The sequence below is a fragment of the Colletotrichum chrysophilum genome (assembly GCF_026319265.1).
Source record: "Colletotrichum chrysophilum strain AFK26 chromosome Unknown scaffold_248, whole genome shotgun sequence".
Lineage (NCBI taxonomy): Eukaryota > Fungi > Ascomycota > Sordariomycetes > Glomerellales > Glomerellaceae > Colletotrichum > Colletotrichum chrysophilum.
Window position 1 is genome coordinate 22736 of NW_026517535.1, and position 16656 is coordinate 39391.

Sequence of the window (16656 nt, forward strand, 5' to 3'; positions counted from 1 at the left end):
AGTGTCTGGGTGGCGATTTCACCCGGCCAGATCCACGGGATAAATTTGATTGTTTCGGCTGTCTTCCGCGGTGACTTGGCTACCGTTCATATTACCACGATGACCGCAGATCAGATGTGCCCTCTACGCAGAGGGTGCGAGGGTGGTTCGCATCGAATTGTGGCTGCTGGGCGGCAAAGACGGGATAGCCGTGTTCACCATCCTGAGTAGGTCTTGAGAATGGCGAACCTTTGACAAAGAAAGCTGCCTAGCGGTGCCTGGCGGCGATTGGTATGGCCAGGGGGCCATCCGAAGCAGAGTAAAAGAATGTTCCAGTTTCCGGGAACGAAAGAAATTTGGTCGGTCGAAATTAGTGGGCATTCACAAGTCGGTGAGTGTTTACTTTTCTTCGAGTGATTCGCTCATGAGAAACTGAACTCCCGACTTGCCAAAGATGTTTTCCACGGGCAAGCAGCTGTCGGGATGCGGTGCAGAAGAGAGGGAGTGAGCGGATGTATTTCCCCAGTTGCCCCTCAATAGCCGACTTGAGGCAGACAGTCCCCCATTCTCATGACGTCGAGAAGGTCAAAGTTGAAGGTGAGTGCTGAAATCACCAAACAGAACAGGGACCACACAAATGCCAATCCTTCAACAGAGTTCCGGGGGTCGAACCGCAAATGTTCACCAATCCTGTCGATGAACAGGGCTTAGAACTTGCGGTGAGCATCGTGCACATCACTCTGGTTTTGGCGACGGTTCACGCAATGCTTTCCCCTCGAATACTGGAAGGAATCCCGTGGTTGGCCCAGACAGTACGCGGATGTGAGAAAAGCTGATCCCGAGAAACCAAGGACGGGATTCCTTATTGTTCTGGTGTAGCGGTAAGCAGGGCGAAACTCGACATTTAGAGAAGTTTTGACGAATGAGAGGGTGTCAGCTGAACAAAACGAGGGCGCCGTCAAATTGAGAATAGTGAGAATGCTGAGAAAAGGACTTTTTGTAGCAGTCACCTGCAAACTAACACGAGCAGCAAAACAGGGACAGTGCCAAAGAAGAAAAATCGCCTTTGAAGGGGTTCGAACTTGCAACCTCAAAGATGGACAAGAAGAATATTGAGTATCCAACGGTAACCAACCAAGGCACTATCCATCTTTCTTTCCTTCTCACTTTTTGTTCGCAGTTTGCCGCCTGGAGGCGCACCTTGTTAGGGCAGGTAGGAATATGCTTGGTCGTCTTCAATTGCCATATAAACCTTGGCCTCGTCTCCTTCAGGGTCTCATGTGTGGCAGAAGTAAGCAATGACGTCTACGAGCGCCCATCCGTTCTTCTATGAACAATTCAGACACTGCGAAGCGTGCGCGACAAGCTGAATACTGTTAGCCATCTTGATTCATCAGGTACCCTCAATCACGATGGAATTGACAATCGCAAACGGGAATGCCCTCGTAGGTCACAACGTGTGGCACTAAGAGCATATTGGCATCCAATCTCCCAACGGCAAGAAGTTTTCAATAGCTGGCACTAGCCGTCAATAATCCTCCGGTCATTTCTGCAATGGAAAATGACTCAATCTCTGGTGAAGCCACTTGGTGCGCTTGGTGCTGGCGAAGTACGTCTGGCGATCCGTATTGAGATGACGGGCATACCAAAAGAAGAGCATCGATCAATATGAAGACAGTCGATGCAATCCGTCGCAGATGTACGGATTACCCAAGTGCCCAAGTGAGATTAACGATGGACGATGGAATACAACCAGTGGTTCTCAAAGAGAGCATTCTGTCTGGCAAGTAAGGAGGAAAGTGTTGAATCCACCTGCTCCGAAGTCGAGGCGTGCCGATATCACTCCGATGCTAATATGCGATCGCCGTCAATAATTTCAGGCCATCAACGGCCTCGCGACCTCTATGCAAAGGTCTTCTCAGTCTTACATCATTGAGAATTTAGAGGCATTACACATCATGGGCGGCTGGGGAAGCTGATGGAATGGTCTGATCCTTCTTGCCAGAGCCCTTCCCACCTTCTTCAACACCTTCGCTCCATCGCAAATAGAGGCATTCAAAAGTATGTTTAGACATTCACAGAAGTGCATGAACTCAGTGGTCGTGATGGCTCATCAATGAGCCCTCTTGGGGGCTCGAGGCCGTACAGACGGATCGAACATGTCTTCAGTAGGGAAATAGTTCCCCAGGCAGGGTTGGCTTGGTACAAATATGGAGATATAATAAAACCTTGGCAGACGCGCAGGGGAAACCTGCGGAGCAGGAAAGACGCCAAGACCAAAGAATCCCCGTATAATGAAGAGGGAAGACGTTCTGACATATTAAGGGCAAAACAGAGAATAATCATTCTGAACCCCGTCCACGAAAAGCCTGCAGGCGTTCTCGAGTCCTCCGCAGCTCCTGAAAATGCTCATTCGCTGTGTCTCCCCAAGCAGTCGACTTGTAATCCTCCAAAACCTCCTCCGCATATTCCTTGATCATCCCAAGCGCGTCGTTGTACCTGGCCTCCTCTAGATCACGCTGAACTGTGACGGCAGCCGGCTCCTCTCTGAGGCTGAGAGGGTCTTCGTACCGAGTTGCCGACAGATGTTTGTCTCGCTGGACCACAGAGATGAATCGACGAATACGCTCCACGCGTTCACGGTGGAACAGGTCGAGCGACTGCATCGATCGAGCGCATATATCATGCTTACGCTCCAGCTCGGTGAGCTCGGCGAGCTCGTCGACGGTAGTAGCGTCTGATGCAACATGCTTCATGCGATTTTCAGCTTCAGTGGCAACGTTGGAAAGCATTTGCTGCCTCACCTGGACTTGTTCTGCGTGAGAAGCAGATCGAGTCTTTCTACCATGCTCGACTCCACCTTGGGTGTCCTTCATGTGTGTTCCATGTCTGGAAGCCTTCTCCCTGGTCGGCCTGGTTTGCTCTGCATTCGTGTTGGCTTGAGCTGCGGACCGAGTCAAAATGCTCTCGTTGTCTTTGGGCTCCGAGTCGTTCGCGTCAGGACGGCGAGCAGTCTTCTTCGTTTGCTGAGCTTGCACTGCATTTTTCTTTCCTCGAGATGCCTTTGTGGCTGCAGCTGCCTTCTTGTTGGCTTTCGCCTCGGTCATCCTGGCTCGAAAGGCCTTCTTTTTGTCGGCGGTCCATTTGGCCGATTTCGGGCTTCGTTTGGCGCCTGCCATCTGCACGTCAAAGTCAAAATCGATTGATAGACTCGCTCGGAAATGGATCGAGATATCTGAGCCTACCCTTCTTCGTTCTGAATGACGCGGAGGAGACGATGGAGATATTCGGGATGGCGTCAAACCCCAAGTGTGGTGGTGGAAGAGTGGGGGTTTAGAAGTTGAGCGCGATTCGAAAACCAGCAAGTCAATGGCCTGGCGCAGAGATTTACGCGACGCGACTCCGCGAAAGAACAACAATCCTCCAAGGAAGGTGCGACTAAGGCTACGTTCAAGCAACCTCTCCATCAAAGAGGCAGGCGGCGTTATGGGCGGACATGGACGATGACTGCCGCCTGTTTTTGTTTGATCCTGCTTTTCATTCTGGCTATCAATCACAAATGTATGGTCTTTGGCCCCCATCTTCTCATTCTCCCTGCCTCTTTCATTCTTGTACGTCATTACAGAAATTGATCTGCCAGTGTTTACCACCAGCATCCCAGACAACATCACCAGGAGAACCTGAGTAGTTGTGAGATGTTGCTATGGGTATCGAGCAGAACTCCTGAGCGTTCGCTACGTATTTTCGCTCATTAGAAACATATTTCTCTTTTTCAAGTCATGTAGCCAGTTGCCTTCTTTTGCCAACCTCTCCGACTCAAGCTACCTTTAAGAATGTTGCTGCGCGCAAGAGATGACTCGACTGACTGGCCGCAAATGCAAGTGCTAATGATCAATCTTTGGAAGATAGGTGAAGTAACCATTGTCGCATGCTTTTCATTCATCGGCATGATGGCTTCATTCATCAGTTGTGTACAACAGCTGCTTTTGGCAATGTTGATTCCAAGAGTACGCAGCCAACTATCATCAAAGAATGCGAGCAGAGATCAGTTAATGGGGGCTCTTGTTGAGTCTTTCATAGACCTCTACACTGGTATTGAGTCACCTGTGGGAGGCGACGCAGCTGAACCTATCGCTTGACCCCGACCATTCCCATGAGTGTGAAAGGCCACGATTGTCTCGGACACTTGTCTCGCTGTGAGAGCTAGCATGAAGAATTTAAAAATGTGGAGGCAATTGGTACAATGATTAATCAAAGTGTCAAGGGTAGTATTACAGACTTCGCTGGACGCATTGAAAACACAATACAAGCAAGGAGTCCGGTATCGATACTTATCCAGCCCCAAGTATGTAACGAAATAATACACAGATAATCCAGGGAAATTCAAACGTCTCCACAGCATTCAACGCTTCCAGCATGAAGCGCAAGCTGGCGAGCCAAAGTCAGCTGTCATGGCCAACCATAAAGTCCATCACCATCCCGGTGCAAGATTGCGAGACCACGACATTCCATTCGCGACTGTTGGCACCCTCAGCCTGGGCTCTAGAGACCAGCTCTTCTTCCTTCTCACGGCGCATTCGCCTCCTTGCCCCTTGCGAGATGCGTGCCGGCCTCCATACATGGGGCCTGTCCTCTGCCTGGGGCTTGCGATGCCTTCTACTTGCGCGTGCTTCTACTTTTCGGACTTTGTGTATCTCTGAAGCGCGCCGGTAGTGAAGCTCCGTGGTTGGACTCCACAGGTCGTCCTCATTATTGTCGCGTGGCACCAGCTTTGTTTCCCAGTCGACGGAGACGGGGTCGAATGCAGCGTCGCTCTCTGTGCCCTTCTGTGCGTTGCCCGACACAGAGTCCGTATCGCTGGATGCACGGATGCAGTCCATACTGTCGTCGACTCCAGCGTCGTGCGCGTTTCGCCAGACTGTGAATACTTGGTTGCATTTCTTGCAAAGCAATTCTGCCTTCGAGATCGCGGCGGAGGGGGTCATAGCCGTCTGGGGAAGGGGCTCTGCGGTCGGCATCTGGAATATTTACGCGTCAGCCGAAGTCGAAGGATGAAGTGGTGGTTGGAGCCAACCTCTGAGCGAAGGAGATTTCGTGAGACCTTCTCCCAGTCACTCAACGCACGGGATATGTAGGGACGACTGTATCGAAGTCGCAATGTCTTGTGGACATTGTGACCGGCTTGTTAGAGTCGCCACTCTTCTATTTTCAGGGTTGGAGTCGTTTCGGGTGTGTTGGGGACCTTTCAGGGAGCGGAATGATTGCTTGTAGTGTTTGCTTTCTCAAAAAGGCAAGATCCCGGTTCTTTGCTGACAAAAGGGTTGTTGGAGGGTGGTTTCGTTGTGTTGTTGGTCCTCATGATGACCTCAGAGGTGGGGATCTCATTGTTGGTTCGGGGCCCACTCCGGGCCCGACGTGGTGTACATACTGGACCTTTTTTTCTTTTGTCTGTTTCTTTTCTGACCCATTCAGCACAAAGGAGCCAATGCGAAGATGATTGCAACAGTCAGATCCCAGAGTTCGGGTATCATATTCTGAATTTGACTGAGCTTGGGCGCTCAGCTTAGCCGCTTGAGATGACTGGCTTGTTGGGGTACATCGCAAGATCCCTGCATGTGTGAAATGAAGGATGTGATTGAGCAAGGGGTGTACCCTTGGCGCTTGGTGGGGTTCCCATGTGATTGTTGTTCCTGTTGGTATCCTCCGCCCATTTGGCCACTCATACCAGCGGCCGACATGTCTTGCCGCAGCTGTCTGTGTAATTACGTCCGGCCAACCACCGAACTGACGGCGCCTGGGCCCATTTATCCGGCCCCGGAATACCCACTCGGCATGCGGGCGGTGCACCGATCCCGGTCACTGCGACACGGAGGAGTGAGTTCAAGGAAGACATGGCTCTGCTTCATTGAAGCCCGCAAAGTGCACTATTGGACATGATTGAGATATCTTACTCAAGCGTGAGATTTGTGAGATGTATTGAACCTGGCCTTCGCGATCAACATGGCCATTTACTTTGATCATCCTTACGATAACCTCCTAAGTAGAATATTAAAGCCAGTTATGTTCAGTTGATGTTTGATTATCTCTCGTAAGTGTGCTCCAGAAGACCTTAAATTGTTTACGGGCCATTAACATGTTCAACCACAAGCCTGGTCACATACTATAGTCCCTTCGAGAATTCGCTCGCTGTCAACACTCAGGCTCTCGGTCTCTATGGCACCGCTGCACTCTGCCTTGCAGATGATCTCTATGTAACAATTCCATATTCGTCCCCAGCCTCATAAGAGAAAGGAAGGGTTTTGCTCCTCTCTGGGCACTGAGGGAGAAGAACCACCACTAACTGCTGCGCAAAATTCCTGGACAGGTTGGCTCCCGCACAAGCTCAAACCTGCGATGAAGACCTTTGAGAAGGTACAGGGCTATCAAAGAGAAATGAACCTGCCACCGCTATCAGAATAAGTAGGCGTTATGATGTAAATTGCATTGCTGTGATTGAGATTGTCGACTTTGCATCAAAACTACTCAAATGCCTCCGCGTCTCCAAGACAACAATATAGCTAGCTTTATTGATTTACCCAAGAAGTAAGACCGCCGCCAGCCGCCATATTAAAAGGCTCATTCGGGCACACCAGGTGAGCAGCTTGGAGGATTGTGTTTTGCCGAAACGCATTTACTGTCAGGATCGAGTGCTTGGAGAAAGAATAATACATGAGGACTTTTCGCGAGCTGATTGGAGACCTTTGGAATGCCAGCTTCATGATACGGACCATGATGGATATTTCCCTCTTTTCATTTCTCCCTTGAATGAGGGCAGGACATGATGGCAGCCAATTGAGTGTCGAAAAAATGAATCCTTTGGCGTCTGGTTGGTTCACTTGGGGTTTAGTGGTGCGGCAGAATATTTCCTCAGTACGACGTGAATCATTTGGGTAAGTTTTTAGACGAGGTTTTGTTGTTCTGGCCCATTTTATGACGCATTCTGTTCACTATGATTGCGTTAGTTAACTTGATATCGGATTGTTTTAAGTTTCTGCGAGACATATATGATATTCTTTCGTCTGGTATTCTACTTCAAGTCAGTGAATGAGGTAGTCAGTCCTCTTGGATGAGTCAGTAAGCGCTGCTGATGCTATAAAACCACCTTGGTCTCAAGCTTCAGTAAATCATCGGGAGTCATGAGCAAATCAGCACGCAGATGACGGGAAAATCAATGCGGATAACGAGTAAAATGCAGCGCAGCGCTAGAGTGACGACCAGGAAAGCTCAAGACTCCCATTTGAAAAGAAGTAAAAAACAAAGGCGACCAAACAGACAACAACACACGAACCGACAGCAAAGCACCACCGCAACAACAGCAAGTCTCAAACGAGCTCGAAAGCAAAGACGAACAACAAAACGAAAACGATAAACGGCCTCAATGGCGCCAGTAAACGCAAGCAAACAGAACACGAAACATACCAAAAACCCTTACTCGTCGTCTGAATCGAAGACTAAGCTGGTGAACATGGTTCCAGCCCGACGCACCGGCGGCGTTCGCATCAACTCCTCATCGTACTCTGAGCTCAACTCGTCCTCAAAGGCCCGGCCGGCGCGAGGTTCGTTGTTGGGCTCGGCAATGCCCTCCTCTTGGGCGACAGCGGTGTCGAGAACAGCAGCTCGTGCGTGCCATGCGATGTCCTGACGATCGGCAAGCCGCATACGGGATGTGAAAGTGCCTTGCCTAAGCTGGGACATGGTGGTGTCGTACACGCGCTGGGCAATCCTGTCAAGCTCCTCCTCCTGGCTCGCAGGGGGTGCCCTAGGGCGGCGAACACGGCGTGCGGGCGGGGGTTGGGGGGCCTCTTCGGAGTCGGAGTCGGAGTCGGAGTCGGAGTCGCGGTCAGAAGAGACGGAAATGGTGCGGCGGCGTTGGCGGGGGGGCGCATCAGACTCTGAGTCGGATTCGGGCCGGGATCGGACGGCGCCGGGAGCAGACCGGACAGCAGGGCGGGCGGGCGAGCTCCTGAAAGGGTCATCGTCGGAACTCGGGGCAGGGGGGCCATGGGGCTCGTTACCAACGAGGGGGATGTTGTGGTCGCGCAAGGGGATATCATTGTCATCGCCGAAAAGGGGGTTGTAGTCGTCGCGCGCGTCGTCGTAGCGGAAGTCGAGAAAAGCGTCATTGTTGCTGCTGCTGTTGCTGATGGCGCTCCTCTGCATCCTGCATCAGGCCCATGGCTTCTGCTTCTGCTGCGGCCTCCTCCATCTCAGCCTCGTGGAGAGCGAGCATGCGCTGTGCGGCGGCTTCTTCCTGGTGGAGGAGCTCCAGCTCGGCCCAGTCTCGTTCTTCGGCAGCTTGTTCGTGCAGGCGCTGGACCCTCACAACCTCAGCATCGGCGACGGCAAGCTCAGCAGCGAGCATCTTGGCGGCTTGTGTAGCTACGGCCTTGGTGGGGTTAGAGGCCCCGGAGGTGATGACAGCCTGAAGCAGCAGCCCGGCATTCTCAGGGTCTCGTGGGGAGCCAGCCCAAAGAGCGGCCAGTCGTTGGTGGTGGCGCCAGGGCGGGAAAGCACTTTGTCGGTGATCCAGACCATCTTGCGGATGATGAGGGGGGCGATGGGCGGTCTAGGAGCATAGGCAGCGGGAACCCAGCGGTGAGCTCCCCAACGGTGCTGGAGAGTCGCAAGACCTCTCTCTGCGCTGATGTCTTTGGCGGCAACGGACGGATTCTCGCGGAGGTGTTGGTGAAGCTGTCGTCCATGGCCTTCGACAGAGGCGAGCAAGGAAGCCGCAGCGCGCGAGGCAGCTTGTGGGCGAACAGCGGCGGCGGGCGTGATGGTGTCGTTGATGAAGGCAGACACGACATCGGCGGTGGGGGCGGCGGTATGGGGATATGCATCAATGAAGTTCTATATTGTTGGCAATATTAGTGTCGGACTTATGTGAGACGACAAATGATCTAGAGTTGATTGATATAAGACACGTTGGTCTAGCCAGGCTCCGCATTATATTTGGAGTGAAAATGAAAATCATAGGAGGCTTTTCTGTAGAAAGGGGTTGGATAATACAGAAACACATACGAGTCGTCCGCGGTTCGCGCCAGACTGGTTGTCGCGGTTCGCCATGGTGGTTGAGGTCGAGAGAGGTAAGGTGAGGTGAGGTGAGGCGAGGCGAGGCGAAAGTCAGACACCAGGCAAGAAAAGACCACACAGAACAGAATTCAACATTGGCCGAGGCCGAGAAACCGAACAAACGAACGACAAACAGACAACACCGAGACGTGAGGATGATGATGGCTGTAGAAGGGGAAGGGAAAAGAGGGGTAGGGCATGAGGCGGTGGTATGGCCTTGCAGACTCTGCCCGCAGGCACCTGAGATGCAGGTGCTCTCCTCCAATGTGGCTTCCATGTCAATTGGCACCTTTCGATGGACATCGCACTTGCCATGTCCACGTCGCGCCTGCACACACTCGCACATCACTGAGAGGCGCTGTGGACGGACCCTCTGTGTGAAGGGAAAGAACGCAGCGACGGCAAGACACGAGAGAAAGACACGAGAGCCGACGCCGAAGCAAAAGGTAGAGGAAAGATGGTGATTCTCCTATTTGTCGATCTTGCTAGACATGAGTGCCTACTTCGCATTCCGAAAAGTCCCTGTTTGTCCAGTGCGTCTCTGCTTCCACCCACCCCCATCACCCGGCCGTTCAGTATTGTGCAACACTGACAATTGCTTTTCGCGCCTACCTTGACTACCTTGACTGCCCCAAAGAGAAGACACAACAATGCGCCTGCTCCCCTGAGCGTCCCCCGGCCACTTGGCCTCGCTCTCAGTATCGGACGTCGTCATTGGGAGTGCTCCATTTTCGTCTCTGCCAAATGCCCAAAAGTGGAGCCCACCAAAGCACACTGCAGTCTTCCACGAGTGTCAGCTCCCTTTTCCTTCCGTTCCGTGTGTCCCAACCACGCGCCGTCCGTGTTTCCGCTAACATGTATCCCGACGAAGCTTTTTGCCCGTTCGTGAGGTGTCCTCCGGGGCATCTGGCGACACCACTGAGCGAGAGGATACGCTGCTGCCGGCGCCATAAGCCATCCTATCCAGATGCCTTTTTCAGACGGACCCCGCCCTACAGATTATCCATGCAAGTCGCCATTGATTGCGCTGTGCTGCAAACACTGCCGGCTTGGGCATCGGAATCTCGTGATGCTTCCAATCTTCAATGCGCTGCGCCCACTCAATGTCAGCGCTGTTGTCAAACTTCCAGTGCGGCTTGGGGCCTTTCTCGATCCGTTTTCTCTCGTCCGACACGCGCTGTGCTATTTGAGCGCGGTCCGTCGTATCGACCAACGCGCCCAGCCTCACGAGTCTGGACACCATGTGCACAGCTGAAAGTTCGCCTTCCTCTCCGTCCTGACTTTTCCCCTTGAGATCCTCGGAGAAACAAGCGTAGTGAAGGCTCCAACACCCAGCCTCGTCTGGCCAGTCGTGAACTGGTCCATTGCGTAGAATCGTATCTCGGAGTGGGCCGTGGCACTGGTCGATGGTCCACTCCATCATATCCACCATACGGCCCGCAGCCATAACATGCAGCCCCGTGAGACCTCCACAGCTGCTATGCGGCCGGTCCCATACAGCTCCCTTGCTGATCAGAAGTTTGGCTATGGCCTCGTTCCCGTGTGCGAGCGCCAAGTGTAGGGATGTTGGCTCGACGCCACCTCCGGCAGACCACATGCCTGTCGTGCAAATAGCATTCATGTAGGGCGACGGGCAGAGACAATCCAGCAACGCGCTGGGGTCAATCGAGACTCCACGTCTGAGAAGCCAGCGGGCCATGTCCTTGTCGCCTCGCATTGCAGCTGCATGGAGGAGAGTGGCATATGGCTGGCCATCTTCAGGGTCCATGTGGCGTTTGGTCGGGCACCGCCAGGGGACGTAGAATGCAGCGGACAAGACTGGCGCGGTGTCAAGAGGTCGGAGGACGCGCGGAATGTAGGCAACCAGACGAGACAGGAGAACGAGATCGCCGGAGAGCGCAGCGGCCATGAGAACACCTACCCGATTGGCGGGAAGTTTTCTGCCATCGTCAGAAACGCGCGGGCAAGATTGAGGAGCGAGAAGGTTGCTCACTTTGGCATTGGAGGCCCAAAGAGCCGTCGATAGTCTGGGGGGCTTATGGCCCGACTGCCATGCAGAAACCGCCTGGCGCCGTTAGCAACGGAGTTTGCAGGGTGGATGGAAACCGACATCCAGGACCTGCCGGGGCAGAGCATATACCAGTCCCACAGGATGGCATGCTTGTAGAGAATGGGGTTCGCGACGCCATGCAGTATGCGCGACACTAGAGTCAGGTGGGCCAGGCTCCGTAAGTCGAGATTGGCGTTGTGATCAGGAATCGCAAGGGCTTCGGCGATGCCGGAGAGTATCTCAGGAGGGAGATTCGAGAGGCGATCCATCGTAGTGCTCAGGCAGGCAATTTTGAATTGGCTTTGTTTCTTTGTGGAATGAATGCAGATGGTAGTGGACTTTTGAGGGCGTTTCTTGGTGTTTCGGGTGGCAGCAGGTGCTCTCTCCGGGGTGGTCAGCGATCGGGATGCCTCGGGAAGATGTTGTCAGGAGGCGTGGAAGTTGAAATAAGGTGTGCAGTGCCCAGCGTGTAGTGGTTTTTTTTTTGGTTTTTTTTTTCCTTTTGGCGCCTACAGATGACAGCGGCCCGGCCCGACTGTGAGACAGGGATGCCACTCAGCGACTCTCGGGGCGATCGTTCTCCAGAACCGGTAGGCAATGGTGCGCCAGAACACTAGCTGGGGTTGGTGAAATCGGCCGATTGGGCAATGAACCAAAATGGATGACTTTGTCCGAACACGCGCCTGACTTGTTTTCTGGCGAGGCAGATGCGCTCTCGGCACCTTCCAGTGGAGATGAGATTCAGCGGTCGCGACGGTAAATGGAAGGACACTGCAGGTGCCTGCCCAACGTACTTGCGTGACGTCACTCCACCTTCCCCACCTAAATCATTTTCCCTTCGGGAGCATCGACCGCGCTCAGTCGCGGTGTGTGAGCCATCATCGACCGACAAGCAAGACGGGCGATGGGCTTTGGGGGCGCCCAAGGCCCTGTCAATTGCTAGAGCAGCACATTGGCCAGCATGGGCGGAAGTGGTGTTCTACTGGGTTATTCAGCGCTCCAACGCGACGCGTCACGTTGGTTATCCGTGAGCCCCGCAGAGGTACCTTACCTAGGTAGGTACTCAGTGCACGGCGAAAAACTGCCCGGGCCCCTGAAACAAGTCCATACCTCCCGATTTCCCGGTGCGAAATCGGTAGGTACCAATCCTTTCAGTGGGCCATCTGCTGGAAGCCCCCCTGGCAAAGTTGCCTCTGCGCTGGGGCAGTACCTGCTCACCAACGTAACCCCCTGAGGCCAGAAACCCGACCTGACCTACGCTCCGCTTTGACGACAGTCACGAATGGCCGGAATCTGCGATAATTGCAAACTGAAAGACAGCGTTGACGATGCTTCCACGGGAAATTGCCTACGAAACTACGAATCCAGCTCATGCCTTGTCCAAATTCCCAGCCCTCTGGGGGACTTCGGCCCACATCCTCGTCTCACCACTCAACGAGCGCACCCAATCTTCCGCATTCGAAGGTGACCAGGCAATCCGCCAAAGAGACACAGATCCATGAAAGGGCCTTCGGCCTGCAAATTGCCTTTGAGGAGGATCCAAGAGTACGAGAAACAGGGGGCAACAGTCTCCTCAATGGGATACAATAGTTTACTACTCGCTGCATCGTGATTTTCGAACTCCGCCCAGCATTATAGCCTGCAGGGAACTCGGAGGGGACGACGAAGTAAAGCCGCCAAAAAATGTTCAACAATGGCAACAGTTCCGTCCCACACTCTCGGTTCCGCAAGATCGAGATGCCAGGGCTTCACCTGTGACCTTTATAGGAGACGCACGACATTCGATGAAGTTGCGGGGTAATCGACGGGCTACTTGACTGTCTCCTTGCTACTCAAAAACCCTTCAACTTTGATGCCTCTTGCATTGCCTGCCCACCAAGACCTCGATGTGACACTGCTCCAATGCGATGGGCTAGAGATCGCCGTTGCTAACCCAGCGAATAGGCACCGGTAGAGTGATGATCCTCTCGGCTCACTTAACCCACGCCTCATCCAGCTGTGGTTTATCATCAGCGCTTACCTTGCGGTGCCGAGCGTCCTCTTGATTGAAGCTGACGAAGACCGCAGAGACTTGCTTGTCCTTTTCATCGTCCATGTAACGGCTGCTGGCGACAGTCCCCTCGTCGGAAAGCAGGACTCCAGCCCTCTACTTATCACCGTCTCGGTCACGGCCAGACTCAGGCTGCTTATCCTCTCCCTCTTCATCATCATCATCAACAGCAGAGGTTACGAAGTAGGCGCGCTTGGAAATAGGGGGGTTGTAGCTGAGGTCCTCGCGGAGACGCTCGTGGTGGTGGAGAGGCCTGAGCAGAGCTTGACACGACGTAGAGAAAGGCGAAGACCCTGTGAGCAATCTGAAGGGTACGTCGTCGACAGGTCGAAGAGAAGGGAGTTTGAAAGGTGTGCTATGATGAGAGACGAGTGCGGGAATCGACTATTGACTGCAACGTTCTCGGTATCGTCGAAGCTTGTGTGACTCGTAGCAGCCGCAGCGTTCATAGCAATGCAGATTTGGCAGTCGATCTTGCGCTTGGCCTTCGATTTGGATCCGGCGAGGGTGTTAGTACCCCTGCAGGCGGCAATTTGGCGGTTCCCAGACCCAAAAGGAGAACGTGAACTTGATGGAACAGTAGCCAGGACTGGCCTTGACGGTGCCGACGTGCTTGCGGCCTGCACTGGAGTCGATCCATCGGAACCAGTCCTCTGGGGTTGGCGAATTCTCGAAGCTGGGAAACTTGGCGTCTCCATTTGCTTTGGTCCCTATCCTTTTGCGTGGGACGGCGGGCGATGTTGGTGATGTTGGTGGTCGCTGAACTCCCTGGTAGGTCGAAATTCGAGAACGCAAAGGCCAACAGGGAGGAGGACAGCAGAACAAGAAGCTCAACGCAGGACAAGGCAAGACGAGTCGCTCCGATGCGAGATAGCGACAAAGGCAATGTGTCCTGTCAATCTTGGTGGCACGTCCGGCGACACCTGGGAGAAATGTCGGGTGGCCACCTCTGTCTGGGTGATGCCGGGAAAGCTTCGCTCCTGCCGTTTGTAAAGTGGTTTCCGTCTGGTGCTGGTGAAGCCTGCTTTGAAGGGAAGAGCGGCTCCTGCCCGCTGACAATGCCCTTTCACCTGCCGAAGCCTCCCAGTGAGTGCTTTGCGACTTCTCCTTCGCTGATATTCTTTTTCCCGCGCAACGTGAACCCGCAAGAGTCATCCACAGAGAGGCGCCGCATTCATCATCAACCCACGGAACTTCTCTCGGAACGACAAAACACTCGAAGACTCCACTGCAAGCCCCAAAAGCGGCCCGGTAGTCAATACACCATCGACCATAGCGTTGCTTCAGCGAGACCATCGGGTGGCGGGTGCTCAACAGATACCGACAGCTCATGGCCGTCGGTGCTCCAACAACCAAGAAACCGACTACCTCGAGCGCGAAAACCGGCATGCTCCATCCTCTCCCGCCGACCTCCTCACTATCGGCGCAGTGCACAACCTGGCCAAAGCTGCCGTTACCCCACCGAGACCGAAGCCTGCGAGACTCCGAACCTCGCAATCCGGCCTATCCTGCTGCCTCGACAAGCACGCTAAGTTTGTTGGAGACTTGATAAGAGGCAGACTGTGCAGACAGTGCCTGGAGCTTGGAAATGGTGGGAGCTAGCGGGTGGATGTATCAAGGAGGGTCGGCATCAATTTCATCAGCGGTATCATCAGGACAGTCCGTCACAGAGGGGTCACGCGTATTTATGTATTCGTGTCATGTTTCTTTACCGTGATCAAGTGCTCAGGTCTGGAAATGCTGGGTTTTGGACAGTACCAGGACCCCAACTCTTGACGTCTTCTCCTGGACCACTTCGCTGTCATGCACTGGACTTGCAAACCTGTAGCTGCCTCCGATACCTTGATCGATGCTGGCATACTCTTTTCCGACTATGCTTCATCCACATCTTGCATCCGTCTCCTTTGTGAAGAACGCGAACCTCCTCCTCCCTTCCCCTCCCGTCATCCTCTGACCCCCCGTGCCGCTCGAATACCGCTACCTCGGTGCGGCTGCGTCATCCTTCCGACCCTCCTCACAACCCATCTACCCGTATACCCGGCTGTCCGGCTAGCCAGCTAGCCAAATGAAGCCTCGCTTTCTGTCACTGCGCCGTCAACGGCGACCAGCTCCCGGAAACACTGCATTCAATTCCCCGTCCTATCCAATTGCTGCCGCGTCTGCCCGTCTTGGACTCCGAGCTAGTCATGAAACCCAACCACTGTACACATAGTCTTTGACCTGTACCTGACCATTTCTGCCCGTCGTCATTGTCGTCGTCCACATTACCAGCTTTTTAGGTCCACGCTTATACACGAGGTCGCCCGAAACCGCCCGCGAATAGCACCCCAGCGTCGCTCCTCGGGATCACTGAAATGACGAAGTATGCCCCTGGGCGTACTTCAAGTAGCTCACAACCATGAGTCATGCGGAAATAGGAGTCCCTCGACGAACGGTACAGCTTTAGAATAGCTGAGTGATTGCTTCATCATCTCCATCCTCCAATTCACTAGCCATCCGTCGGGGCGTTGTCCGCCAACCGTGCTTTTAGTACTGCATCACGCCTTCTGCCACATCTTCGGTTGATGTTCATTGTGGCAGTCAAATGGCATTGTGATGTCCACCAGGGGTGGGGACAGACCTGCCTTCATCACCATCTGTGTGACTCGCCAGCAGACGCTAGTGACGACGACGAGACGCTTCTTCAAGCACGTCCTTGTCGCCGACAAGCATTGCAGCCAAGATGTGTTGCGCGCCAAGACAAAAAAAGCCCCAAGTTTGAACTCCTTCGCCGTGAGCCGGGGAGGAAGCGCTACTCATACAGCACAGCAAAAAGATTCATCAGGCAAAAACATACAACACCGGGTATTCGCTGGTCGTCACCGACCCAACTACTAATCCAGCCCTCACTGGCTTATCTATGGGAGAGCGGACGGGATCCCGAGTTTTCCAGTGGGTATGGTCGTATGTAGCGGTATCGATGCTTGATTTACACCAAGTGGCCAAGTTGGTAAGTCCGTTTCCGAAATTCCGTCGAGCTTGGAAGCGCACCTTCGCGGGATTGCACCTCAAAGCTCCTTGCTCCGGAAATCTCAAGGGGCTGGAGCAAGACCCGATACAGCTGGCCCGGTGGGTCAAGACAAGGATGCCACTTCGCCGTGAAGTGGAGGCATTTGACAGATCAGACAGCCATGAAGTCCAAGCCTGAAGTCCATGACACACCGGAAGTCGAGAAAGACATTAACCAAGGCTCAAGCTGAGTGTTTCATCTACACTGGCCCGAATGGCCTGGTTGGGGAAACGGCCGGCAGCATGTTGACCACACAGTTCAAACAAACGGCTGCTCTCCTGATTGATATAGCGCATATCTGTTGGCGGGATGGCGGGCTCGAAGATGTCTGTTAGATGTCTTCATGGGAAGAATACTGATCAAGCTATCTCTGAGGTGTTATTTGTTGACTTGAAATGATGTTTGCGCAAGTGGAAA

At 53.6% G+C, this 16656-nt stretch overlaps 3 protein-coding genes across 3 annotated transcripts; all 3 read right to left on the bottom strand.

Annotated features, from left to right (window-relative positions):
- Positions 1-2321: 2321 nt before the first annotated feature.
- Positions 2322-3086, bottom strand: COL26b_013697 (uncharacterized protein; the record flags this gene model as incomplete). Its single annotated transcript, XM_053186291.1, has 1 exon — positions 2322-3086. The coding sequence occupies one exon, from the start codon at positions 3084-3086 to the stop codon at positions 2322-2324; it is 765 nt and encodes a 254-aa protein (XP_053029766.1).
- Positions 3087-7446: 4360 nt separating this feature from the next.
- COL26b_013698 (uncharacterized protein) lies at positions 7447-9084 on the bottom strand (the record flags this gene model as incomplete). The annotated part of the gene is made up of 4 exons (XM_053186292.1): positions 7447-8172; positions 8342-8440; positions 8533-8868; positions 9040-9084. 4 exons carry the CDS (start codon positions 9082-9084, stop codon positions 7447-7449), a joined length of 1206 nt encoding a protein of 401 aa, XP_053029767.1.
- A 982-nt stretch (positions 9085-10066) lies between these two features.
- On the bottom strand, positions 10067-10999 carry COL26b_013699 (uncharacterized protein; the record flags this gene model as incomplete). The annotated part of the gene is made up of 1 exon (XM_053186293.1): positions 10067-10999. The coding sequence occupies one exon, from the start codon at positions 10997-10999 to the stop codon at positions 10067-10069; it is 933 nt and encodes a 310-aa protein (XP_053029768.1).
- Positions 11000-16656: the final 5657 nt, after the last annotated feature.